General features: G+C 40.7%; 1 protein-coding gene across 2 annotated transcripts in view; it reads left to right on the forward strand.

Annotated features, from left to right (window-relative positions):
* The window catches only part of maml3 (mastermind-like transcriptional coactivator 3), a 505475-nt gene extending 488829 nt beyond the window's left edge, over positions 1-16646 (forward strand). The window contains exon 5 of one of the 2 annotated variants that reach the window (XM_059965173.1): positions 13483-16646. In XM_059965173.1, the coding sequence (XP_059821156.1) occupies positions 13483-14450 (968 nt within the window). In that variant the 3' untranslated portion in view covers positions 14451-16646. The remainder of the gene's footprint in view (positions 1-13482) is intronic. The other variant, XM_059965172.1, reaches the window with a different exon arrangement.
* Positions 16647-27770: the final 11124 nt, after the last annotated feature.

Genomic DNA, 27770 nt, shown 5'->3' on the forward strand with positions numbered 1-27770 from the left:
CCCCATCTCATCTTAAAGCTATGCCCTCTCGTATTTGAAAGTGCCTCAGGCATCTGTCTGAATGTCTTTTCTCAGCTATTTTACCAAAGGCATATATCTGTTTATATTATTTTGTACCTCAGCTCAAAAGAGCCATGAGTGGAATTATAGGCAGAAGTGTTAACCTTTCATAGATCTGTATGCTATGGTATAATTTTACACCATTCCAGTGTAGTTTTTCATATTTCCAGCAAGCTTTTCATATTTGCATTTACTCAAAAGAACAACTTATCCATTCCTATTTACTTAAATTTATTTTTAATATATACTTGCTATTGTAATTTTTTTATTATTATTTGTTGCCATGTACTGCTGCCACAAAACAACAAATTTCACAACATATGCCAATGATATTAAACCTGATTCTGATTCTGATTGAATTTCCATTGGTTTCAGACTGCAATTCTGGCCAGAACACTCACAGACAACAGATTACTTACCACAAGAATTTACCATACTTCTAATGCTTGTATTAATTTTCTACCATCTTCCAACAGTGCTCCCATATACAACAGTGAAATAGTTTCTCCTTACAACTAGTTACAAATGTTGGATTAATGGACTGCACAAGAATGAAGTCATTTATTCTTATAAGTACCTCATGTGCCGTATTAGATCAATTGCAAGAATGTGGCGAGGCGCATGCAACCAAACGATTGTGCAGTGAATTGATTGGGCCTCCAGTGTGTGAGTAACACTCTCTTTTGGGCACGGGCTTTCAAGTGCACGTCTTTTCATCTCAGCAGGCCCGGTTTGTTGCTCCATTACTATAAATTGCCACAGTGTACCATTACTAACATGACTCAGTAAAAGCATTTAATCATACTACTCCATTGTAGCTCTTGCTCTGCCCATTTGTCATATCTCATTTTCAATGCTTCTCTCGATACGAAAATTTATATTTTGTTTTGCTTTTTTCCCATTGATTTTCCCTTTCTCTCCTCTCCTCCTTCCAAAAGATTGGCTCATTTTCGTGCATTGTATCATGGTTAATGGTACTCCACAGTGGCATATCTAAGGTATGGCACGTGCCCTGGGCGCCACTTGAAGAGGGGCACCACTGAGCAGTTTCTATTAAAGTCAGACAAGCCATGCTCGGATAGTGAATAAAGAATTTTCTTCAGATGTGTGATCTGTCGTTGATAATCATGGGTGAGAAGCACTAGGATGGCCTTATTTCAGAGCACCGTGTAAGAAGACCATGAAACGTTTCTTCATGAAGAAGAAGGAAAGTGGAGCTGTAGGACGGAAGGGACGGAAGTTGGAGGCAGTGGAAGCCAAGAAGTCGAGCAAGTTCTTCATGCCCTTCTTTGAAAAGCCCGGAACAAGTAGTTCAACACATTCCACGGAGTCACCTGTACCTGCTACAAGTTTGTTAGAATCCAAAGGTGGATCAAGTACAAATGCGTCACAAGCCGAGGAGGAAGTCAAGTCAGATAAATCCGAATATGAGGAGATTAAGAGTGAGGCTGCCACAGAGAACGTGGACGTGACAGGAGGGGAAGACGATGGTGGTGGTGGTGATGTTGAGTTTATTGACAAGATTTTACCTGACGAGACTGAACCTGAGGACACTGAACCTAGTGAACTGGATGGTGTCAAAGAGCCTCGAACTGTCATACCAGAAGTGATTGAACAGCATGACATTAGACTTCTGAAATTCAACAAGAATTCTGGAAAAGCAATCCTGCCTGACGCGTTGAGAACAGAAATAATAAGGCTGGGTTCAAAGTATTTGCAGAACAGTGAAGGGCCTTTCCTACCAACAAATAACCGCTCAATGAACAAAACTTGGTTCAAAAGGAAATTGGGAAATGGTCATGATGAAGAAGTGACTTGCTCATGGCTGGTCTATTCCCATTCTAAAAAGTCTGCATTTTGTATCTGTTGTCTTCTCTATTCCAGGCCAGACCATCAATCCTCATTGGAGCAGGAAAGTGGATTCAACCAGTAGAAAGCACCTGAAAGGATTAGTTTCATGAAAATGCCAAGTATCATTGGGAATGCCTCACACAGTGGAAAGAAATTTAGCTGGAAACAGGAATTATTGATGCAGTATTTCAGTCACAGATTGAGAAGGAAAAGCAGAAATGGTGTGATATCTTGACAAGAATCTTTTACTGCATAAAATTCCTTATGACTCAGAACCTGGGTTTGCAAGGACACAGGGAGTCAATTCAGCTAGACGATGACTCCAATGTGGGAAATTTCCTTGCCTTACTGAAACTACTGGCCATCTTTGACCCTGTCGTAAAAGAACACCTCACTCATTTGGAAAGTCATCCTGGATCCATGTCTTATCTTTCACTGGGTGTCCAGAATGAATTCATCCACATGATGGCATCCACTGTTCGCCAGAGTTTACTGAGAAGCATTCGTAAAGCCAAGTACAATGGTCTCATGTTTGACTCGACTCCTGATCAGGCATACCGTGAGCGGATGTCAGAGGTAGTGAGGTATGTGGAAGTTGATTTGAGAGGAAAACAGTCCGTGTTAGAGAGTCCTTCCTTGGTTTTATCCAGTTAAGCCAGAAGGATGCTGAGAGCTTGGTTGAAGACATCTTGAAATGAAATGGAGCTGCAAGATTGTTGGTCACAGTGCTATGACAACGCTGCTGTGATGGCTGGACACAGAAATGATGTTCATCAAAGAATAAGTGAGAAAAACAACCTGGCAGTGTTTGTGAATTGCGACAATCACTCACTCAGCTTGGTGGGTGTACATGCAGCTAAGCAGGATACAATGATGGTCACATTTTTTGGAACCATCAAAGCTGTCTACGTGTTTTTCTCTCACTCAACACAGCGCTGGGAAAAATTCTAAAATGCAGTGCCTGTGGTTGTTAAGTCGGAGTCCGAAACCAGGTGGAGTGCAAGGACAGAAGCAATGAAGCCCGTCAACAAGTACCTTGAGGAGATACTTCAATTTCTTCAGGACATGATAGACAATGAAAACAAGACCAGTGAAACAAGAAGTGACACAAGGCAGCTGTAGAACCACATGTTGAGTTACGATTTTCTGACTTTGCCAGGATTTTGGAACAAAGTACTCATTCGCATTGACCGTATTCAAAAGAGGCTGCAGGATCCTAGCATGAACTTCCACAATGCTGCCTTGGATTTGAAAGCCCTCCGAGATAATTTTTATGAAGAAACACAAGTGTTGGTCAGTGAGTCACTCAAATAAGGAGTCGGTTTCTGTCAAGAATGGAATATTAAAGTTGAAAGAGACGAAAGAAACGAACGGCTGATGAGAACTCGGGAGACACTGGGTTAAAAGCTAAGGAGGAAATGGAAAGAATCATGAAGGGAACACTCAACCGTCTTCACAGAGAAATGGATGAATGGTTCACTCGTTTGCACAACACTGAGGCCAAGTTTGGGTTCCTTCTCAATGTCACGGGACTGTGTTATGGCGCCAGCAGTAACGACCTAAAGAAGAAGTGCAAAAATTTGGGAGTATTGTACAGCTCTGATGTTGATGGACAGCAGCTATATGAAGAAATTTTGGATTGAAGAATGTTGCTGTCAAGGCAGGTCAACATGAAAATATCAAGACCTGAAGAGCTTCTTGAATTTATTGTTCAGTATGGAGATGAGAGCATCTTCCCCAATCTTCACATTACTATTCAGATAATGCTAACCATCGCAGTTTCCATCGCCAGCTGTGAGAGATCATTCAGCAAGTTAAAACTAATACTTTTGTATTTGAGAGCCTCCATGGGTCAAGCAGACTCTGTGATCTTGCTCTGCTGAGTGTAGAAAGAGAAGAAACTGAAAAAACTGACTTTGATCACATCATAGACCAATTTGCATCAGGGAAAGCAAGGAAGGTGCAGTTATAATTTTCATGTAGTACCATAGTTTGTTAATTAAAAGATTAACGAGCTTGATCTGTATTTTTGAGCTGATATTATGGTGAAGTTATTTAAGAGATGGGTGTCAGATGTTTGGACAGGGTGCAATTTCAATGCTTGCCATAGGCACTATTTTCCTTAGATACCTCCCTGGTACTCCAGCCAGTTTTTACTCGTGAGGTTGTGATATTGACTCTCAGCAGGCTACCCGATGATATGAGGCAGTAAAATTGGGCCCTGTAATATCCCCTAGAATGTTGACAACAATTTTCTGACAGGAACTGCAGCATAGAGAATTTTTGCAGGGCTTCTCCCAATCCCCCACTGTAAGTTCATCGGGAGTCTCAGAGGAAAATGTTTCTTGTGCTTTTTCCTCAGCATTTCCACTTAGATTATGACAGGACATCAGCCAAATCCTCCATCACAATTCAAATCTCAGCTCTTTTGAGTGGAACGGCACCGATTTTGTTTCCATTGCTCAAGTCAGTGAGCATAATATTATGCCCTGACAAGGTAACGTAGCACACACTAAGAGTGGAAATTCTAAAGATTTTCGCAAACTTATTAAAAGAAAAAGGAGTGCTAGGCATAATGGGGTACCATCCCAATCTGGGTAAGGGTTGTCCCATTTGACAGAAAAGGCAAACAAGCTATATAAATGGCACTCTTGATTTGATCTTCACCATAGAGTATGAGAATAAAATGGAAGGAAATATGCAGAAAAATAAAAATTAGAGGAAAGAATTAAATTAATTCAAGTACAAAAATAGTGACAATTAGAATTAAAGGTTTGCAAATAACCAGGATGCAGTGGTTTCCAACCCAAGGAATTTAATTGGAAAAAAACCTTAATAGTTATCTCCTTCCAAACCTGTGTAAAATTCTGAAGTTTCAGGCACACCACAGTGAGCCATGTGGATGGAAGTGGAAATCTGTGGAGATGCTGATAGATTGATAGATCTATCTGATAGATTGCTGATAGTGAGTGAGCAACACCGTAGCAGACAGAATTTACTGTAGGAAAGTGCAAGCTCACCTATTTGGGTCAAAGAACAAATAAAAATCTGTAAAGATGGGGACTTTGATGAATAAAGATGTTCAGAAGCTCAGGTACAAAAGTACTACATTTCTGAAAAACTGGTACAGAAGCTAATTATAAATGCTGATGGAATTTTAACCTTGATCTCAAGTGAGCTAGAATACTCAGTGAGTGTTAGATTCCAGCTTATTCCATTACAGGAGCTATATGTGGAAAATCTAAGTATGGCAGTATTTAAGATGACTAAAGGAGCTGATAGGTAGGAATAATAAAGAAAAAAGCTATTTCTCCCGATGAGACTGTTGATAAGGGGACTTGACAAAAGTATCAATTATCAATAGAACCATCTATACTTTTGAAAAGTGCTGCTACTCTGTATGTCAAATACAGTTGGAACACACTCTCTGTAGAATTGTCTTTTTTTTAGCAGACATTTCTATTCAGAATTCAGAATCAGGTTTACTATTCACTGACATATCTCGTGAAATTTATTGTTTTGTGGCAGCAAGATGAAAAATAGTTAGTTAGAAATAAAATTAATAAGTAGTGCAAAAGCAGAATAGTGAGGCGGTGTCCGTGGGTCAGTGGACTGTTCAGAAGTCTGATGGCCAAGAGAAGATGTTCCTAAAGCATTGTGTATCTTCAGGTTCTGGTATCTCCTCCTGTTGGTAGTAATGAAAAGCCGGCATGTCCTGGGTGGTAGGATACTAAGTGATGGATTCCGCCATGTCTAACACACGTCCCTGTGCGTTGAAGCACAGAGGTCAAAAGGGTGAGCTGAAGGTCATATTCTTTCCATCCCTCCACAGAATCCGAGTTAGAGTACAACTGTCCCAACCTGAAGGATCAACTCTTCAGCTTGGCAAACATGGTATTAGATTTAAATCCTAAGTGCAACTAAGATGTTTGTTTATTTTCATTCATTCATTCTGTTTTATTATTTTTTTTTTATTAATTCAATCCATTTGGATTATAGGTGTGACCTCTGACAGTGGGTAGAATCACTGACAGATAGAAAGATCAGTTGGATAGTATTTCAGAAACCATCAGCTCCTCCACATCAACATACCAAGTTCAAATTTGTCCTCAAGTTCTATCTTGCAATCCTTTCCCAAATACTGAACACACTAAGTGGTCTGGAACTGAAGGACTCAAATTAGAATCATGGCAGTTTAGAAGATTCAAGGAGGCAGTGAATGCTAAAATTCAGTAGAATTCATCCGCATCTGACTAAACACATTCTATTAATCTGCCTTCTTCTTCACAGGGGCTGATGAACTATTGCAGCTTTTTCAGTACATATTGCATTCCCTTTCAGAATTGAGTTGGACCATTTCTTGTGAGTGTTATAGTTTGCCTTCAAATTCCCCAGATTGTCAAATGGGAAGAGGACCAGAAAAATACTATCAGCTGAGATTCAAGTCCATGATTTAATTTCTAATAATCCAGGCTGGCATGCTTGTGAGCAGTAATAGTAGGATCAGGTTCAAAATGCAATGTACAGTTTTGTTCAGGAGCTTACTTCGTTCACACTTGGCAGATGGCCACTTGGATAAAGGGCTAGATATCTGGCAGAACCTGTTGAACTATATCCCAGCAAAGACCAGGAATCTTCAGGAATCAGGAAGGGGCCACTCATTCCAAATGTTGTAAGTCTTCTTCTCCTGATGAGGCATTTCTCACATATTTTTGATCATGCTGTGCTGATGGCAATGCAGTTGTCTTTGAACTGAATTATCACATTAGGATGATTCGCTCCATCTGAATGTGAGTGAAAATTCAATCTAACAAATAAACCTCTGTTTATTGGATGTTATATTTAGTGACTTGAATGTAAACTTATACTGATAGTAAACTTCCAGCAGTCCAGCAGATCCTTGCTTTTAAAGATGTGGCATGCTGTAGGGAGTGTATGAGCAGCCTACACCCTCTCAGAATTCTCCAAGTCAGTGGTGTGTGTACATGCTGCCATTGTACCATAAAGAGGAAAAGTTACTAGATATCTGCTTACCCTGTTGTAAGCTTGCAAAATGTATCTGAATGTTGGCAATAAATGGGAATGTGTTCACTTTTAATGTCTGTGAAACCCCTTTTTACTGGGCATCTCTGAGAATGCGGCTCGTTAGCCCCTCATTAGCTCGTCAACCACTGGACTCTGCAGCGAGAAGCCCGCCTTTCTCAGATTTCAAACGTCTAGGACAGTGTACAGTTTCGGTCCCGCTAAATCCCTGACGTCGGGTGTCTTGCTGCCCAAACCCCGGTTTGTGTGACTGTTGGGTGATTTACTTCCCCCAGCCATGGTCCATCAGCAAGAAATAACAGATTGTACACTGTATACAATTACAAAAGTATATTTAAGAATGTTAATTTAAGCAAACAGTTATTACGTGAAAGACAAAAAACAAAAAGGACCAATGACTCTTAAACAATCAAATGTGCACACGTTAGAGCTCATCTTGAACTTCTCTGTTAGTCACACACTGAGCCCTCGGTCAGGTTGGACACCCACACCACCTTCCGAATGTCGCTCGAAATCCATCTAGGGTCTCCCACCGGAGTATTGGACCTTCCTCCTCGAAGCCATTCACCTGCACAAAGCACCTTGAGCAACAGCGACCGCATCCTCAGCCACCTTCCCTCCCACCTCCTCCCAAAAAAACTCAACCCAGCGTTCTCCAGAACCTTCTACCAATTCCATTGTCCTGATTGCTGACAGCACATTCCTAAGTTGAACAACAAAGCTTCTTATCACAGATCAAACCCAAACAGGCTGAGAGCAGAACAGACGGCTCTTACAGAGCTGCTAAAATGAAATACCCACAGCTTAGAAGTGAAAATCTTAACCAGGACGGTACATCTGAATGCTGAAGTCACATGATCACAATGGATGAATTTTATACAATGAATATATTATGGAATCAGCTGCAGACCTGGCACCAAAACAGAAAATTGTACTTGTTTAATGCCCTAAAGGATAGATACTGTATAGCACAGATAGAAGAGCTGTTTTCTCACAGCTTCTATCATCTGGGTTTAGTCTTGAACCTCTAGTGCATTCTGAGCATTTGCCCTGTGACTGTATGTACTTCCAGTTCCCAAAGACATGCAGCGTAGTAGGTTAATTGGCCTCTGTAAAATGATAAATATGGAGACAAGTATGGTTGGGAAAATCCAGACCCATAACATAGCTGGAATATTATTTATTATCAAACCTGGTGACTGCATGCTTTGTATAGAAAGGGTTAACGACTGCAAGGAGAGAATACTGTACAGTGTTTGAGATCGAGACAATACTATTTACTAGTTGATAATGAATTTCAAAGATGTTTCATCTGGTGCCTGAACAACAAGGAGCAAAATTTCCAGGCTAAAAGGCCCGGGTTCCTCAAGTGTTCCCTCATAAGTCATGCTCTTCACATGTGGAGTCAGCTTTGTATCAGTTCTCCGTACTGCTTCATTTTTGTCCCTTGAGTCTGAACAACCAGAATAGGATGCATTATTCAAAGAGCAGGCGCTATACTCTTTGGTACGGTTACGCTTTCAATTTTTTTTCACCATTTTGCCTGGGTAGCTAGTGTATAAAAATCTCACTTTAGTTTTGCCATCTACATTGATTGGAGAAATTGAGTGCTAAACTGACCAACCACATACTTAGCAATTTCATTACAATTAATGGTGCGTGCATGTTTTTATATCTCCACCTATGTGTCAGTTTACATTTTTCCATAGTTAACTTCATGTGCCATTTTCTGCATCCTTCGAATCAGAATCAGGTTTATTATCAACGATTGATGACATGAAGTTTGCTGTTTTGCGGTAGCAAACACATAAAAACTCTTCAGTTACAAAAATAAATCAAAAGTGTGAAAAAAAGGAGTAAGGAGGTTCATGGATTGTTCAGAAATCTGCTGGTGGAGAGAATGAAATGTTTGCATGTAGTTTGTCATTAATTCCATTGTAATTCTTTGTTCTATTGCAAGAAAGTAAATCTCAGGGTAGTATATGGTGATAAATATGCAGTTTGATAAGTTTATTTTGAACTTTGAACTTTGAAAGTTTTCCTGAATCTGAATATGGGTCTTCAGGCTCCTGTACCTATTCTCTGATGTTAGTTTCTTTTTGATCCTGAGTATCCCCATATCAGTATCAAGCACTTCTAATCTTGCAAACAACATTTCCATCCTCCAGTAATAATATAATTCACATTCAGCATACGCTCTTAGCACCTAACACTTGGCCGAAACCTGTTGAAAACAGTCACACACATTGCAAGAATCATGCAATTACTGTTTTATAACCCACGTTGACCCTGGACAAATGAGGTGACAAGCTTCACATTAAAGTGGCTGAAAGTTCAACAAACAACAAAGCCAAACCTTCAGCTCGGCTGCTGTAAAAGCTGTCAAGCTCCTTTGAATCTTTCAGAATATCCTTGGCATTCTTAAGTATTCACAAGCTCATGAAAATCAAAGTAAACAGTTTAAGAAATTGAATTATTAAAAATAGAAAAGGAAACTTTCAAAATAAATTTTTAATCTGTTAGAAGCATTAAAGGAAAACACAAGTATATGAAAAATGTATGCTTATATTTTTCTTCACTGTGTTAACAATTTCCATTGATATGAATGAGCTCATGGATTCTGTGCCAAGTCTAAACTGGTTCAGATTTGACACATGTATAATGCAACATGAACGCAGGTCTGTGCCCTGGCAGTGAATTCCATGGAGATTACGTTGGCAGAGCACATTCACAAATGACCAAACAAATTTGCGCCGTTATGCAGAAGGATGCTAATGCCAGTATCTTGCTACAGAGCGGCCAGCAATTTCTCACAAGTTGCAGCCCTTTGAGCGAAATCATTTCCTTTAGAGCAGAAAAAGATATGTATCCTTGTCTTGAAGTTCCTAATGTTCTAGAGAAAAAATAGTAGTTAGGACTTAAACAACACTGCCAGTCTTGTTTACTGCTCATCCTTAAATGCATGACAGATGGTGACAAAGATTGTTGTCAGTACTGTTGCAGATCAGTACCTGCTGGAAAGGTCAGGAAAAATATCATTGTTGCACATCCAAAGGATTGCCCTTGATCATTGTCAGGGAAGGCTAAAAGTAATGGTAGCCTGCTGTCAAAAGGCAGCCACCGAGACTGGTCAAAATAACATGAACAGCATCTGAGACTGCATGTGTCGCATGTCTGAGTTACTGTTGTAATAGCATTTATTCTTCACTTAATTGTTCCTTTCTAGAGACTAAATGCTGCTCATGCCTGAAGACAGGGTGCCTTGCAGCTCCTTACAAACCCAAGGCAGCAGATAATAGCAATGCTTCTAAAGCATCATCAGTCCAGAAGTTCTCCCCTATGAAGCAACAAAGAAGGAATCTGTGCAAAATTATAACCAGCACAGGCAATGGAGAATTTAATCTGGGCAGCATCAGTGCCACGGATATCATAAGTGTGACAGCAGAATTGTAGGTTCATGGTCCTGACTGTCAGCAATTCATTACTAATTCAGTTTGCTACAACAGTACATTGTTCCATTACGGATAAAGAAACAAATGAGAGAAATTTCAGTCGAGTGACTCTTGCAAAAAGCACAGATGGTATGCAAATTTATTTAGGAAAAGTTTTGAAAGTACAGTGTTATAGAACAGTCAGTATTTTACCTTGCCAATAGTTATAGCTGATTATATGGGTCATCCTGTTCAACTGGGCAAGGATTGGCACTGAAGACTGAAATTCAGAAGGAGGCATTCAGCTTCCAATCAGGCACCTAAATTTATGTTTTAGACTGTTGTAAAGTAAGGGATCATGAGATGCAAGGCATGAATATTAATTTAAACCTGGTTTCAAACCAATTTACTGCAAACAAAGAATTCCTGATGGAAGAATAACATTTGAACCAGAAAAAAGTGGAGTTTTGGTTAAAGTAATTCATAACTAAATAGTCATAACCAAGCCAGGTAAACATTGTGTGACATCCACAAAGCAACAAAATCAAACTGTCACTGATGAACAGCATCCATTTCCAACATTTCAGGACCTTTTTTCAAAGATAGCAGGAGCTACATTTTTCAGCTGAACCCAGATAAGGACAGTCAGAAATTATTCATTATCAATACGAGTAGAGTTAACTTAAGGATTGAACTGTGGTGCAGCAGCTAGCACTGCTGCCTTACAACTTCAGAAGCTCAAACTTACTGTAATTCTGACTTTGGATATTGTCTGTCTGTAGTTTTTTCCTGGTGCTCTAGTTTCCCTTCACATGCTTATGATATGTTAGCCAGCAAGCTAATTGGATCATGTGAATTGCCCCTCGTGAGGTGGAGTGGCAGGGGAACTTACGGTGGGTGGAAAGAGTTGGTATGAAACTTGTGTAGGTTTTATACAGATGGGTGCTTGATGGTTGCCACAGGAGCAATGGGCTGAAGGGTCTTTTCCATTCCTTGTGACTCCATGATGCATAACAAGTTGCTGTACTGAGTCAATTCTCACCAAAGATTTTTTGTTCCACCATGGATAAAATTTTGCTGGGAATAGATAATGTCTGTGCTACTAAGGCCATCTCCCTATGGCTATAGCTAGTCAGTGAGGAAGTCCTTAAAAACTTATGCAATGACAGTGCAAAACAGGAACAATTTAAATACACTGCTGTATTGCCTAACTGAGAGGGGGCAATAGAGCAAAAGCCTAAGAAAAGCAAGTGAAGAGTCAAAGTGACATTACTGGAGAGCACTTATGACACCAGTGAAGAGGTTCCAGTGCAAAACACTATTTGAAAAGCAATAGAAATAAGTTGTGAAATATCTGTGTTCACCTTGATCAAATGGTTGTAACAAGAGACGGACATGTACTGAGATCCAAACGATTATCCAATGACAAATTCATTCTGGCTCCAGTGATTGAGTAGTGCACTGGGTGATGCAGTTTGTCACAAAGCATGAGGCAGACCACAATGACATCTGAAGGCATAAGGAATTCATTCACTCCCAGTCCTTCCCAGCAAAGATTCAGTGGATTGGTGCCAGGAATGAAGAGCTATAGTTAGCAAAGAGAGTAGAAGTATCTGTACAATTACCCTTGGAGTAGAAGATGTTTTAAACAAGTTTAATTCATGCTTTTTGAAATTATGATTTGTTTTGAGGAGGTGAGGAGGGAACCCAACAATGTAGAAGGAAGTCATCAAATGAAAATGGTAGCCAAGAATGAGGAGAGACCTCTGAGTACACATATTTAGATTATTCAAAAGCATTGCTATAAGGAGGGGTTAAGGGAAGAACCAAGTAGTTATTGGATTTGGAGTAAGATCTGATGATGTTTAACATTGGTTATAGACTAAGTTTTCATTATATCATCGGTTGAAGAGGAAGGAGTTGTACATATTCCTTCAAGGAGTGCTTTTGACTATTCAAGTCTTGGTGTAAATATTGTGACCCAAACTTCTAGCTTCTTTGTAATTTTAATTGAAATAATTCAAGTATTTCTTAATTCCATTTGAATAAAATGTCAAGATTGGGAAGAACACGTAAGTGACATTCACTTCAATCTGAATGAGATAGCCATGAAACATATATAAAAAATCTTTTTGGAACCTGTATTCAAAGTCTTTTGTTTGGAATATAACAGTTGGAATACAGCTGAATGGAACAGTGAAGTCAATAACTGGAAAATGGGGTGGTCACAGTAGTACCAAGTTCTGCCAGGCAGGAATAGGCAGTGAGTTCACCATTGTGAGTCATAGCTGGAAAGGTGAGGGTGCCAGCAGAAGATAATGAATGCCAAACATATGGCATGCAGTTTCTAATAAACAATAAGAGACAAAGGATGCTAGTCTTGGAAGGCAAATTCTAGATAAACTGTTCGGAATCAAACACTGACAAGTTAACTTCAGTGACACAGGGGTGGGTGTTAAATAAGTATTATTTTAAAATATAAAATACCTTTGCAATGGTTTATCTGAAAATTTGATGATGAAATGCACAATTGCTACAGTACTAAACCATACAGAAGAAAAGTATCCCAGTTCACTGATGAAGCAGTCGACCTCAGCAAAGTGATGTGATGGGGTACTTAGGTGGAGGAACTGATAAATGGGCCCTTCTCCCAATGGTAATGCAGAAAATCATGTGATGGAAATTCCTTCTCACTTGTGGTAGATAAATGCACGTTCTACACCAACTCTACCCAGCTGCTGCCAAGAGTTGTGTTTGGATCTGTAAGAGCCATGCTGAACATAAATCTCAGTCAGTTATATCTAAAGCCTCCCCAGTCTGCTCAAACACTCACAATGTCAGTACTCACGTTCTTAGAGGAATTCCCACTTAATCAAGATAACAAAGAGCAATCATTCTGTCAGTGTACCATGACATAAATCATTACCATCTAAACTTTAATGGAAGTGATACCGTGAAATATGGGAAATACTTAATGCTACATTGTTAATGTAAGACAAAAAATCTGATTGCAATCTGAATTAATATAATGTTAAAATGTTTTATCTTTAACACTGTGCAGTGAAGAACAATGTTCTTTTATCTCCTTACATTACAGGCACAGCCCAGGAATTGGCGACAGCAAGGAGTCAAGCTCTCCAGAATGTGAGAAGTCCCAGAATGATTGCACAGAATCAGGGCATGATGCAGATGCCCGTCCAAAGTTCTGGTGCGATACCTGCCACCACTGGCCAGTCAGAGATTGGCATGGTACCCTACAATAATGCCCAGAGCAATCAGCAAGGAATGTACAGTGTGAGTCCAGGCATGAACCAAATTCTTCAGCATTCAAACCAAAGTAATGCGAACATGGCACGTAATGTTAGCCAGATGCAGAAACAGCCTGTTGCAGGACAAGGGGTTGGAATGGTAGCTGGTTATGGACAAAACTTACTTGGAAACCCTGTGTTGGTCCAACAGCAACCAGTCAAAGGACCTGTAGGGCAGCAGATGTCCAAGGCTCAAGTTCAAAGACTACAACTAATGGCAAGTTCTGGTTCTCCAGCTCAGAGTTGGCAGCAACATAGTTTACAAAACATGCCCAACAGAACTCAGGCTAACAATGAGCTCAATCCATTCAACAACAAATCGGCTTATCCAGTGCAACCTGGTCAATCCAAGATGGCCAAGCAACATTTTTCCCAGGCAATGGGTCAGTCTGTTCTTGAGTCTGCTGGTGCAGTTGGAGGACAAATAATGCCTCATTTTGGAGGACAGCCAAGGACCAACCAGTCTAGACAAATAGTTATGTCTGGCATGACCCAGACAGTCCACAACATGACTGGTTTTAACCAGGCCACAGGCCAACAGTTGGCAGGAGGCTGCTATGCACATAGTAACCCAGGTCAAGGATATCATACAAGAACCACAAGTCAGGACTTGACCTTCAATTATACCAGCCAATCAGGGGCTGGTTCCTTCTCTAATTTGACAGACAGTGTTGATCTGATGGACTCTCTAATCAAAAGTGGATCAACAGAAGGCTGGATGCAAGAATTTGATGAAATATTTGGTAGCCAGCAGTAGACGAGTTTTTAAAAGCTGTTAAATTACGGCATCCTCTAAATAAAAGTGTTTAGGGACCAAGTAAAGTAGACCTAGTTTTGTAGTTGCACTGCTGTTACATTACGGTGCTGATGTACATGTAGACGTGATACAAACTGTAATGGTTTCATGTAAATAGGTTTTTTATAAGTCCAAATGTAAGGCTTACCATTGGCTCTACTTCCTGTAAAGAATGGCTCTTTGTTTAACAAAATATTGAAGTATTTTTATTTCATCTTACAGTTTTCAATTCATCACAAAGCAATGATATTGCACCAGACAATATCTTACTAATTATTTGTACAGTAAACTCTAAACAGATGTGTTCATTGGATACAATTTTTTTCTAAATTTCATTTTTACTCTGTATCTTAAGCAGTGCTTGGAACCTGAGCTCCGTTCTTTTTAAACCTGTACAGAATCCTCTACTGTGTAAAAGTGTGATGTTGAATAATTTTTTTTGAGTGGGGGTTGGTTGGGGGTGGAAAATGTTATGTCAATGAATCATGAGATCTTATTAAAAAAGAATTTTAATGTGACCCATCGCTAGTAGACGTTTTGTTTACCCAGACAGATTTCAAGTGTACAATAGTTATGAAATTCAGGTGTATATGCTCTTTGCTGTGTAAGCAAAGACCTTCTCCTTTATTGAGAGGTTAAAAAAACATGGAACTTTAAACAAAATGGGAAATATACAGGATCATACTTAGACTTGTCAAATTCTCAATCCCACCTCCAACTTTACCCTCTGGTCTCTGGGCTGATTCTCTCAATTCTACACCTAGAATTCCCACAATTTGTGCTTGAATTCCCTCAATTGGATTAGTTTGATTGTCGCCGCCATCACAGAAATGGAATGACTGAAAACAATCACTTGTTATGGTTTCTGTGTTTGACTGTGACATGAGTAAACTATCACTCCTCATTCTTCTTAACTTGCCTTCAACCTTTGATGTGGTCAACAATACCATATTCCTCCAGCAGATCTTCTCCACTGAACAGATGGATGAACTGCTGTCAGCAGTCCACTTACCTAACCAGACAGGGTCAGAAAATCATCTCCAAAGGTATTCTATCCTTTCCTTGCACCCAGGATCTATCCTATTTATTAATTTTATGCTTCTTCTTGGAAATAATCATAAATAAATGATACTTAAGGTTCCATATGTATATCAGAGATATCCTTGGGTTGCTGCCTATGACTTTGCTTGTTCAACACCCAGTTTTGGTTAAGCAGAAAGATGTTCCAACTAAATCTTGAAGATAGTTTATGATGTTGGATGCTCGAGAATGCTGCATACCCCATTCTCCAATCCCCAAATTTATCCATGTTTCTGGAATGATAAGCAAATGAACTATCAGCAACATTAATATCACTTTTTTTTTAATCTTCAAATGAGAATCTGACTGCATAAACACTGCATCAATGGGATTGCCAAAACTCCTCCCTCTGCCTGTATGTCTCTAAACTTGTTGCCTCTACTCCAGTGCTCTGCTGGCCATCTTCACACTGTAAATCAGAATGCATCCAAAACTGCCTATAACATATAACATACCTTATCACTCATCCCTCTATTCTTGAACTACATAGTTCTCTGGTCTGGTAACACCTAGTGTTACGTTTTGTAACTCCAAACAATAATAAAAAAACAAGTTAGTCCAGAATATGTGTGCTTAGTTTCATTTTCTTTAGTGAGGCGTAATGGCAGATGCCATTCACATTCTTCTTGCATATAACCCAGAATGAATTATGTAAGCAACGAATGCTTAATCAATATATTTACAATATTATTCAAATATTAACTGAGATATTAAATAGACTACACCTAGATTTTAAAATTCATCTTGTTTACAGATCCTTGCATGGCTTCACCCTTTATATTTGTGGTCACCTGCAGCTCTGGAAACTTTTGGGATTTCTTATTCTGGCTTCTTGTACATCACTGCCTTAATCACTCTATCAGTGACAGAGGACTGTCATCTGTGAGTGCTCCTCTCCATGGAAATCCACCCTATAACCTTTCACTTCTGCTCCTCTTTGTGACAATCTTCAAATATGCACTTAATTGGGCCTAAGTGTATACTATAATCTCCACAGTGAAATGTTCTGAAGCTTGAAATATTTTAACTTATTGAAGCAAAATTGTTATTATGAATGTATGTGTATTTTGCTGCCGGTTCCAAGGTTTGTTGATTTATTTGAAATGTTCAGGTCTGATCTTATCTATGTGCCGAAAAACATGCAATTGATACTTTACAAATGGCTCCTGTTGGCATAAAGTAAAATGTTTGAAATATACATTGTAATATAAAAATTGATTATTTTAGAAAACTCCCGGTGTATTTTCAGTAGCAAGAGAATGGAGGAACACTATTACACACTTTTTTGTATAGCATATTCTTCAGTTGCTACCTCCTGTTGTTCCAATCAGAGCTATCTCGGTGCTCCTGTTCTACGTATTTCAGTACTTGTAGATATGAAAAAGAAATTAGTTGGTACAAATACAATTCATTTTCATTGGCCATATTTGAATTGCATTTCACAGATAACTGAATAAAATTAATTTGATTTCTCTTGACAGAGAAGGAGTGGCTGCAAAAAATGAAGAGAATTTTTGAAAAGTTTGAAATTGGAATAGTTCAATTGTGTTTGTGTTACAATTAATGATGTTAGTGATTTTGTCAAATCGCTTAGCACAACTTATAGTGGCAACATCTAGCAGAAACAACAAGGTAGGTCATGAAGAAATAGCAGCTGCTTTCTTTTTTTGTTAATGTATCTATTACCTTCGGAACACAAGCTTGTCCAGGAAAAGAAAAGAAACACTTAAATGAGAAAATTGTTCACTAAAGAAAACAAGGTTCAGTTCCAGTCACCATATTATAGGAAGGATGTGGAAACTTTAGAGAGGGGGCAGAGGAGATTTAACAGGATGTTACCTGGATTTGGGAGCATGTCCAATGAGGAAAGGTTGAGTGAGCTGGGGCTTTTCTCTTTGAGCGATGGAGGATGAGAGGAGATTCAATAACGGTATAAATAGAGTGGACATCTATTGTCTTTATTCCTTGGCTGATATTTTAAAGGTCCTGGGAAGAACATGTAGGGTGATGTCAGAGGTAGGATTTTTACACAGAAAGTGGAATTCACTGCCTTGGGTGGTTGTAGAGGTGGATATATTAAAGAGATTTAAGAGATTCTTAGATAAGCACATGGATGAAGTAAAAGTGGAGGTCTATGTGGGAGGGATGTGCTAGTCTTGTGGGCTGAAGGACCAGTACTGTGCTGTCCTGTTCAGTGTTCTATAAGGTTCTACCAAACTAATCTAAGCTGCCATTAATGGTTTTAAAAAATGATTTGCGGTTACAGTGAACTAACAAGTCAGAGCTTCTCCAGTTAGAAATGCTCAGCAATCAGGCAGTATCTGTGGAGAGGGAAAAGATTAGAAAATATTACAGATAGATAACGTTACAGTTGAACTGACTAATTCTGACGCAAGTGTGTTACTGCATTTGATTTTGATTACATTGTGCCTGGATGGATGGTGAGCTGCTCTGTTTCTCTGACCTGCTATGTTCCCGGCATTTTTATTTTTGTTTTTCTTTGCATGCAGGGCAAAGGCCTGACCCAGGATCATCCTACCTGATCAAAGCACTCCTGCAGTTAGAGGTTCTGTTCCAGAGAGGTATCAGCTGGAGACCAGAACACACTCTATAAAGTTGTGAAGGTGATATCAGCCATGGAGTCCAGTGCTCAACCCAGCTTGAAAACAGAGGGGAGAAGAAAAGCTCAAACATTTCCCTAGCTTCTACGATGGGTCACCCATTGAGACCCTGCCTTATGTATATTTATGCTTGCTTCCAGGCAGCCTGTGCCCAACAGTACAACAAAGCAAAGTTTGAAGTAGTGCCCTCCAACCTGTTCTATAGTTAAGGCCCAAACTATCCACATACGATGTATTTAAAGTGTAAAATCATGAAGGTGTTGTCAGTCATACATTGCATGGCAACTAATGCTCCTCAGCCTTCAGACTTAAGCATGCCATCTGCACAGAAGGCCGTAATTGATTGGCTTCATGGGCATATGTCGTAAGTCATTGGCTTGTTAATCAAACACAGATGTGAAGCAATTAAAATTGCTATTCAATGCATTTGAACTTCTTACCAGAGTATTTTGTCAAATGCAGGAGCAAAATTAGAGACTTTTTCTATAAAACAATCAGAGCATCTACTACAATGGGTTCCTAGGTCTCTGCTGATATAGCATGCATTGTGCACGGAGTAAGACGGGTAACCTGGTAAGTCAGGTTTAGTATTGTGACATGTATCAGGGTACAGTGAAGAACTAGGCTTTGCATGCCATCTATACAGATTATTTCATCACATCAGTGCATTGAGTTAGTACAAGGGGAAAACAATAAAAGAATAAAGTGCTACAGTTACAGAGAAAGTGCAATGCAGGCAGACAGTGAGATAGATACAAGGCCAAAAAGAAACAGGTTGTTAAATTGAATAAGTATCAGAAAAAATTTATAAAAATTGCATTGGCAGTTGCTAAAAAAGTTATCGCAGTTACTTGGAAATCTGATTTATATTTAACTATGGATCGTTGGAATAATGAAATATATAGTTGTATGCCACTTGAAAAAATTATATAATCTAAGAAATGAATATGATATATTTTTGAAAATTTGGCTCCCATACCTACAAAAGATGGGATTAAATATATAGGTCCTTTGAAGATAAAATTATTAAGTAATTGGGGAAAGTAAAAATAAATATTAAAATTATTTTGAACTCCATGGAGCATGTGGGGATCCTCCGATATCCAGGCAATCTTTCTCTTCTTTTTTTCTTTTTTTTTCTTTCTTTAGGTAAGGGTTAAGGGAAGGGGGGAGGATTAATATTTTTCTTTTTCTTACTAATTTTTCATTACATTTATTCTTTGTAATTTTCTAAAAATTTAATAAATAAAAAATAATTTTTTAAAAAAAGAAACAGATTGTGAGGTCAAGAGTCCATCTTATCATAGTAAGAAACTGATGTACTATTGAAAGAATCCTGAATGGTTGCATCATTGTCTGGTACAACAATTCCAATGCACAGAAGCTGCAGAGGGTAGTTGACGCAACCCAATACATCACAGACACATCCCAGCCCATCAGTAACATCTTCAGGAGGCTTTGCCTAAAGAAGACAACAACTATCATCCCATCACCTGACCATGCAATCTTTTCACAACTACCATTGGCATGAGGTGCAGAGGCCTGAAGTCCCACACACCAGGCCAATAGGATGATTTCTAAAGTGAATCAATAAAAATTGCTGAGAGTCAACTGGGGCATGCTAAATTTCTTTAGCCTCGTGAGAAAACAGAGGCACTGGTGCGTTTTTTTGACCATGGTGCATACGTGGTTGGACAAAGACACTGTTGATGTTCAGTCCTGGGAACCTGAAGCTCTCAATGCTCCTGCCCTCAGCACCATTGACACAAGTAAGAGCACGTGCACTGATCAGTAACCAGTGGTCTTCTGCAAGGATCAATTTTAGGACCTTTGGTGATAGTGATATATATTATCACTCATTCAGCTCCAAAATACACCATCAAAATGTAAATCACAGGCTCCAATCGATCACAGCTTAGTAGTAGAATCATATTTAAAAGAAGAAAAAGTAAAAGAAGTTGCCTGGTTTATAGAGTTTTAGCTCTAAGGTTGGACAAACTCAGATTATTTCTGCTTCTGAGCATTCAGATACAGAATCTCATGGGCCAAGCTGTGAGAGAAATTTGATGGTTCCATGTACTGAATGCTTTATGAATGCGAAGCCTGCATCAGTGTCTAGAAACTTGAGGAAATCTGGCACCAAACTGGCATGTTTTTTGCAAATTGGAACTCAGCCTTTGCAGCTGGGAACTGCTAACCTTCTCCATCTGCACAATGCAATCCCAGACATTATGCAGCACCAAATGAACAGTGACTTAAATTCCATTGTAGGACAAGCAACTGTTTAAATGCATAAGAAGGGAACTAAAAGCCAATCAACTCCCATTCAGTAACATCGTGATTGTTCCTTTTTCACACCCATGTTCCTTCTTGATTCCTTTAGTGGCTAAAAATCTATCAATCTCAGCCTTGAATATACACACATGGGCTAAGTAGGACAGAGAATTTCAAGGATTCACACTGATCTGAATAAAGATACTCTTTCCCATTAGTCATAACCAGGTGATCCCAAGAAGATTCCCTGTACTTTTAGATTCTCTACACAGAGCAGTTGGTCTCACAGCATCTACCTTGTTACTTTCTCTCTAGTTCTTTTTCCATAGTTAATCCAATCCTTAACTGTGTTTCACTATCCCTTTTGTTCAAGAGCCTGATGGCTGAGGGGTAGTAACTGTTTCTGAACCCGGTGGTGCAAGTCTTGAGGCACCCATACCTTCCACCTGAAGGCTACAGCAAGAAAAGAGCATGGTCTGGGTGTTGAGAATCTTTGACAATGGTTGCTGCTTTTCTACAGCAATGGTTCATGTAGATGTGCTCAGTGTTTGAGAGGGTTTTACCCGTGATGTACTAGGTCAAATCCACTAACTTTGTACGATTTTCCACTCAATCGCAGTGGTGTTCCCATACCAGGCTGTAATGTAGCCAGTCAGCACACATCTAACGAAATTTGCCAAAGTTTTCAATGACATGCTGAACCTCTGCAGAATCCTGATGAAGTAGAGGCATGTGCTTTCCTGGCAATAATATTTATATGATAGCTCCAGGACAGGTCCTCTGAGATAGCGACACTCAGGAATTTAAAGGTTCTGATCCTCCAATGAGTACTGGCTCATGGACGTCTGGTTCCCCTCTCCTGAAGACTACAATCAGTTCCTTGGTCTTATTGACATTGAGTGAGACATTGTTGTTATTGCACCACTCAACCAAGTTTTCAATCTCCCTCCTGTATGCTGTTTCGTCAACCCACCACTCCCCACTGACACAGCCCATAACAGTGGTATCATCAGCAAACTTGTATATGGTATTGGAGCTGTACTTAGCCGCACAGTCATAGGTGTAAAGCAAGTAGAGCAGGAGGCTAAGTACACATTCCTGCGCTGATGGGGATTGTAGAGATGTTTTTTTTTTTGCCAATCCGAACTGACTGGGGTCTACAAGTGAGGAAATCCAGGATCCAATTGAACAAGTGGGTATTAAGGCCCAAGTCTTGGAGTTTACTGATTAGTTTTGAGGGAATGATGGTGTTAAATGCTGAGCTGTAAAGAGCATCCTGATGTGTGCATCTTTGCTGTCCTGATGTTCCAGGGTTGTGTGAAGAATCAATGAGCTAGCATCTGCTGTAGACCTATTGCCTCGGTAGGCAAATTGGAGTGGATCCAAGTCGCCACTCAGATAAGAGCTGATATGGTTCAACACCAGCCTCTCTAAACACTTCATCACTGTGGATGTAAGTGCCGCTGAGCGATAGTCATTTAGACAGGTTACCACGTTCTTCTTGGGCACCGGTATGGTTGAAGCCTACTTGAAGCAGGCGGTGCCACATACTGGTAGAGTGAGAGGCTGAAGATATCTGTGAATACACAAAGCCAGTTGATCAGCACAGGTCTTCAGTATTTGGCCAGGTACTACATCCGGACCGGATACTTTCCTAGGATTCATTCTCTTGAAGGCAGCCCGTATGTCCTCTTCAGACACTGAGACCAAAGGATCATGGGGAGGGTATAATTTCCAACTTGATGGCATGAACATTAATTTCTCTAACTTCAGGTAACTTCTCTCCCCCTCTCCCTCCTCTCTTTTTCCATTCCCTTTTGGCTTCCCTTTTACTTTTCTCATCTTTCTGTGGTGTCCCTCCTCCATTTTCTCCCATGGTCCACTCTTCTTCAGTCCTTTACCTTTTCCACCTTTCACCTCCATCTCCCCTCCTCCACCCACTTCCCTTTCCCCTCACCTGGTTTCACCTATCACCTTCTAGCTTGTATTCCATCCCTCTCCCCATTTTCTTATTCTAACTCTTCCCCCCCCCCCCCGTTTCCAGCCTAAAACGTCGACTCTTTATTCCTTTCCATAGACGCTGCCTGACCAGCTGAGTTCCTCCAGCATTTTGTGTGTGTTACTCTGGATTTCCAGCTTCTGCAGATTCTCTTGTGTTCAAGAATAACATTTAATTTTCCTGTTGTACCTGCAGAGTAATTCTTAGATCACTTCCAGATCACTTCCTACACTAACACTTATTGTTTCTCACCATTTCAAAAAATATCCTTTCATTTAATTGTTTCTAGCATGATGAATAATGCCATATTTTCTCACTTTATATTCATTCAAATGCTCCTTTCCTGCTCACAATTTATTTCCCTTTACAGATATCATCTGTAAATTTGGACATTGAGCACTCTGTCCTTTCAACTCGGTCAAGAGTACAGATTGCAAAGGTGATGAAACTCCAGCACAAATCCTTGTGTCACTCCTCTAATAAATTATTTCTGCTTTCTCCTCTTCACCAGTTCTTCATGCCAACATAGAATCCCAGTCCTCTGAGTTATTTTCTTTACAATGACCATCTGGACGCTCATCAAAGGCCTTTTGAAAAGTAAGTATACTGCAGGGAGGGTATGGGGTAGCAGCTCTGGTCTAGGGGCTTGTCGTGTCCATTCTGGGATAGTTCACTTTCCTTTCTTTCCCCCCCACCACACCAGACACTCAGCTCCAAAGTGCGGCTTCAAGTAGCTGTCTGCCTGCAACAGCAGCCACACCCTGGTACACTGGTTCAGCAGGTGTGCTAAACCTGGTGGGGGTAGCCGTCCACTGTCCACCCCGATGGGTCAGGGACATGCCTGTCCCAGCATGCGAAGTCAGCTGCAGCACACCGGGCGGTTGAGATCTACGGGGAGATCCAATGGCCAGGAACGTGGCACTGCAGTGCTCTGTGGAGAGCGAAGGGAATGACAAGGCACCGAAGGTGTCATAGTCATCCAGTGCATCCACGGAAGACCCCAGTCTGTGACGCTTGTTCGTACTGTTGCACTCGGAATTCTGAGGTCCAGAGGGAGGAACTGTCCCAGTGCAATGGCTTTTCTTCTTTAAAAACCCTTCTGCACAGGTTTCCTGTCATCATCAGGCTTGATGGACAACCACTATTCTTCAGGGAGAGATTAATACATGCTAAAACAGCACAGAAATCAGGGTAATACACAACAGCAATCAGTTTCATTTCGTACTTGATAAGGTATTGATTAATTTCAAAATTCCATTTGGAATGTCTATTTTGTTGTGAATTTTAATTCTGCATTGTGGTTATCAAAAGGCAGGCAGTGTGAGGAATTTTGTTTGTGACTGTGGAAAACTGATGAATGGTATAAAACTTAGATTAGGTCTAGACACTAGACACTACTACAGCACAGTACAGGCCTTCAGCCCTCGATGTTGTGCCGACCCATATATTCCTTTAAAAAAAGTACTAAGCCTGCACTCCCCCATAACCCTCTATTTTTCTTTCATCCTTGTGCCTGTCCAAGAGGCTCTTAAATATTCCTAATGTTTTTAGCCTCTACCACCATCTCTGGCAAGTCATTCCAGGTACCCACAACCCTTTTTTCAAAAAAAAAACAAACAAACTTACCCCTGATGTCTCCCCTAAAATTCCCTCCCTTAACTTTGTACATATGCCCTCTGGTGTTTGCTATTGATGCCTTGGGAAACAGATACTGACTATCCACCCTATCTATGCCTCTCATAATCTTGTAGACCTCTATCAAGTCCCCTTTCATCCTTCTACGCTCCAAAGAGAGAAGTCCCTGCTCTGCTAACCTTGCTTCATATGACTTGTTCTCCAAACCAGGCAACATCCTGGTAAATCTCCTCTGCACATCCTTCCTATAATAAGGTGACCAGAACTGAACACAATACTCTAAGTGTGGTCTTGCCAGAGATTTGTAGAGTTGCAACATGACCTCTCTACTCTTGAACTCAATCCCCGTTTATGAAGCCTAGCATCCTGTAGGCCTTCTTAACTACCCTATCAACCTGCGCAGCAACCTTGAGGGATGTATGGATTTGAACCCCAAGGTCCCTCTGTTCGTCCACACTCTTAAGTAACCGCCCATTAACTCTGTACTCAGTCTTCAGGTTTGTCCTTCCAAAATGCATCACCCCACACTTATCACACTTATGATTGTTCTTCATAGACAATCGGGCAGAAAGTGGGCAACTCGGTTCTCCTCTTCATCCTGCTAAGGTTCTGCTTCTCAGCAACACCTCATGGTTTTGGGGTGTTACAGAGATGGGGGGTACCCTGGCTTGTAAGTGAGACAGAAGGCACAGATTATGAGTAGGCATATTAACCACTTAATTACAGATGAACATCTAAGTCAAACAAATACTCATCTGAATCACCCAAGGTCCCAAAACCACTACCCTAAATATTCAGTATCACTTCAAACTCAACAAATACTTCACGTTACACAACTACAACAACAAACATTCCAACACACACAAAATGCTGGAGGAACTCCACAGGCCAGGCAGCATCTATGAAAACGTGTTAACAGTCAACGTTTCAGGCCAAGACCGTGTGTGTGTGTGGAGACAGAGGAAAGGGCGAGTCCTCATTGTGCTGTTCTTATAGTCCTGAGGCTGCTGGAACCAGACACCAGTGCCGTTGTGCACAAGGCAGCCACTGGGAAAGAGCTGCTGCATCTCCCGAACTATGAGCGGCACGGCGGAAGCGACTTTCCACTGGCAAGTAAGTTAACCCTTCACATTACAGATGAGTACAAAGATGCGTTCCCACATGAAACTTCGACTCAGCAGATGGATCAAGTAGCATCAACGGGGTTTGGGGGGGAGCGAGAGAGCAGAGTTGCCATGGGGCAGGAAGGTGGGGGGAGTCACTGCCTAAGGGTTTTCTCTCTCCACAGATGGTCCCAACCAGAAGAAAGTTTTCCTGTTTTGTGTCACATTTTCAGCATCTGTAGGATTTTCAGTCACTTCCCTGTGATATCATATGAGGGGTGATTGATAAGTTTGTGGCCTAAGGTAGAAGGCGTCAATTTTAGAAAACCTAGCACATTTATTTTTCAACATAGTCCCCTCCTACATTTAGTCCAGCGGTCATGGAGCATACAGCTCCCTTCTTTGTAGAAGTTGACGTCTCGGACCTCCAGAAAGTGTCCACAGGAGGGGTGATTGATAAGTTCATGGCCTAAGGTAGAAGGAGATGAGTTATCCAGCTCTCATTACACGCACATGCAGTTCAACTCTTTGAGTGATTATGCAGTAAGTTTGAAGTTAAAAGTACAGGTAGAAGGAGATGAGTTATTATTTTCAAACTTTCTGCATAATCACTCAACATAGTCCCCTCCTACATTTACACACTTAGTCCAGCAGTCGTGGAGCATACAGATTCCTTCTTTGTAGAAGTCGACACCTTGGGAGATTTTAACCAGACCAGTCTGAAAAAATTACTAAGCAACTACCATCAACAGATCACTTGCAATACCAGAGGAAACAACACCCTGGACCATTGCTACCCCACCATCAAGAATGCCTACTGTGCTATTCCACACCCTCACTTCGAGAAGTTTGATCATCTGACTGTACCTCTACTCCCTGAGTATAGGCAGAGACTGAGGACTGCAGCACCGGTAGGGAGGGCCAAAAAGGCTTGGATAAGGGAAACACAGGAGCACCTACAGGACTGCTTTGAATTGGCAGACTGGACTGTATTCAGGGATTCATCCTCGAACCTGGATGAGTATGCTGCAGTTGTTACTGACTTCATTAAAACCTGTGTGGATGAGTGTGTGCCCACAAAGACTTACTGTACATTCCCAAACCAAAACCCGTGGATGAACCAGGAGGTACATTGTTAGATCTGTAGCATTCAAGTCTGGCGATCCAGGCCTGTACCAGAAAACCAGGTATTATTTGCAGAGGGCTATTTCAAGGGTGAAGAAACAATTTCAAATGAGGTTGGAGGTGATATCGGATGCAAAACAACTCTGGCAGGGCTTGCAAGACATTACTTCCTACAAAGTGAAACCCAATAGCATGATTGGCAGTGATGCTTCACTAGCAGATGAACTCAACACAACTAGAGCTGTGAAGATCCCTGCTGCATCTGATGACCCTGTGATCTCTGTCTCAGCGGCCGATGTTAGGCTGTCTTTAGAGAGAGTGAACCCTCACAAGGCAGAAGGTCCTGATGGAGTACCTAGTAAGGCTCTGAAAACCTGTGCCAACCAACTGGCAGGAGCATTCAAGGACACTTTCAACCTCTCACTGCTACAGGCAGAAGTTCCCATTTGCTTCAAAAAGGCAACAATTATACCAGTGCCTAAGAAAAATAATGTGAGGAGCTGCCTTAATGTCTATCGCCCAGAAGCACTCACATCTACAGTGATGAAATGCTTTGAAAGGTTGGTCATGACTGGACTGAACTGCTGCCTCAGCAAGGACCTGGACCCATTGCAATTTGCCTATCGCCACAATAGGTCAATGGCAAATGCAATCTCAATGGCTCTCCATGCATCTTTGGACCACCTGGACAACACAAACAGCTATGTCATGCTGCTGTTCATTAACTATAGCTCAGCATTTAATACCATCATTCCCACAATCCTGATTGAGAAGTTGCAGAACCTGGACTTCTGTACTTCCCTCTGCAATTGGATCCTCAACTTCCTATCCGGAAGACCACAATCTGTGTGGATTGGTGATAACGTATCCTCCTCACTAACGATCAACATTGGTGTACCTCAGGGGTGTGTGCTTAGCCCACTGCTCTACTCTCTCTATACCCATGACTGTGTGGCTAGGCATAGCTCAAATACCATCTATAAATTTGCTGACGATACAACCATTGTTGGTAGAATTTCAGGTGGTGAAGAGCGGGTGTACGGGAGTGAGATATACCAACTAGTGGAGTGGTGCTGCAGCAACAACCTGGCACTCACATCAGTAAAATGATAGAGCTGATTGTGGACTTCAGGAAGGGTAAGACAAAGGAACACCGACCAATCCTCATAGAGGGATCAGAAGTGGAGAGAGTGAGTGGCTTCAAGTTCCTGGGTGTCAAAGATCTGTGAGGATCTAACCTCGTCCCAACATATTGATGCAGATATAAGGAAGGCAAGACAGCAGCTATACTTCATTGGGAGTTTGAAGAGATTTGTTATGTCAACAAATACAGTCAAAAACTTCTATGGTGTACCATGGAGAGCATTCTGACAGGCTGCATCACTGTCTGGTATGTGGGGGGTGGGGAGTGGTGCAGAGGTTTGTAAATTTAGTCAGCTCAATT

The sequence above is a fragment of the Hypanus sabinus genome, chromosome 3 (assembly GCF_030144855.1).
Source record: "Hypanus sabinus isolate sHypSab1 chromosome 3, sHypSab1.hap1, whole genome shotgun sequence".
NCBI classification, from domain to species: domain Eukaryota; kingdom Metazoa; phylum Chordata; class Chondrichthyes; order Myliobatiformes; family Dasyatidae; genus Hypanus; species Hypanus sabinus.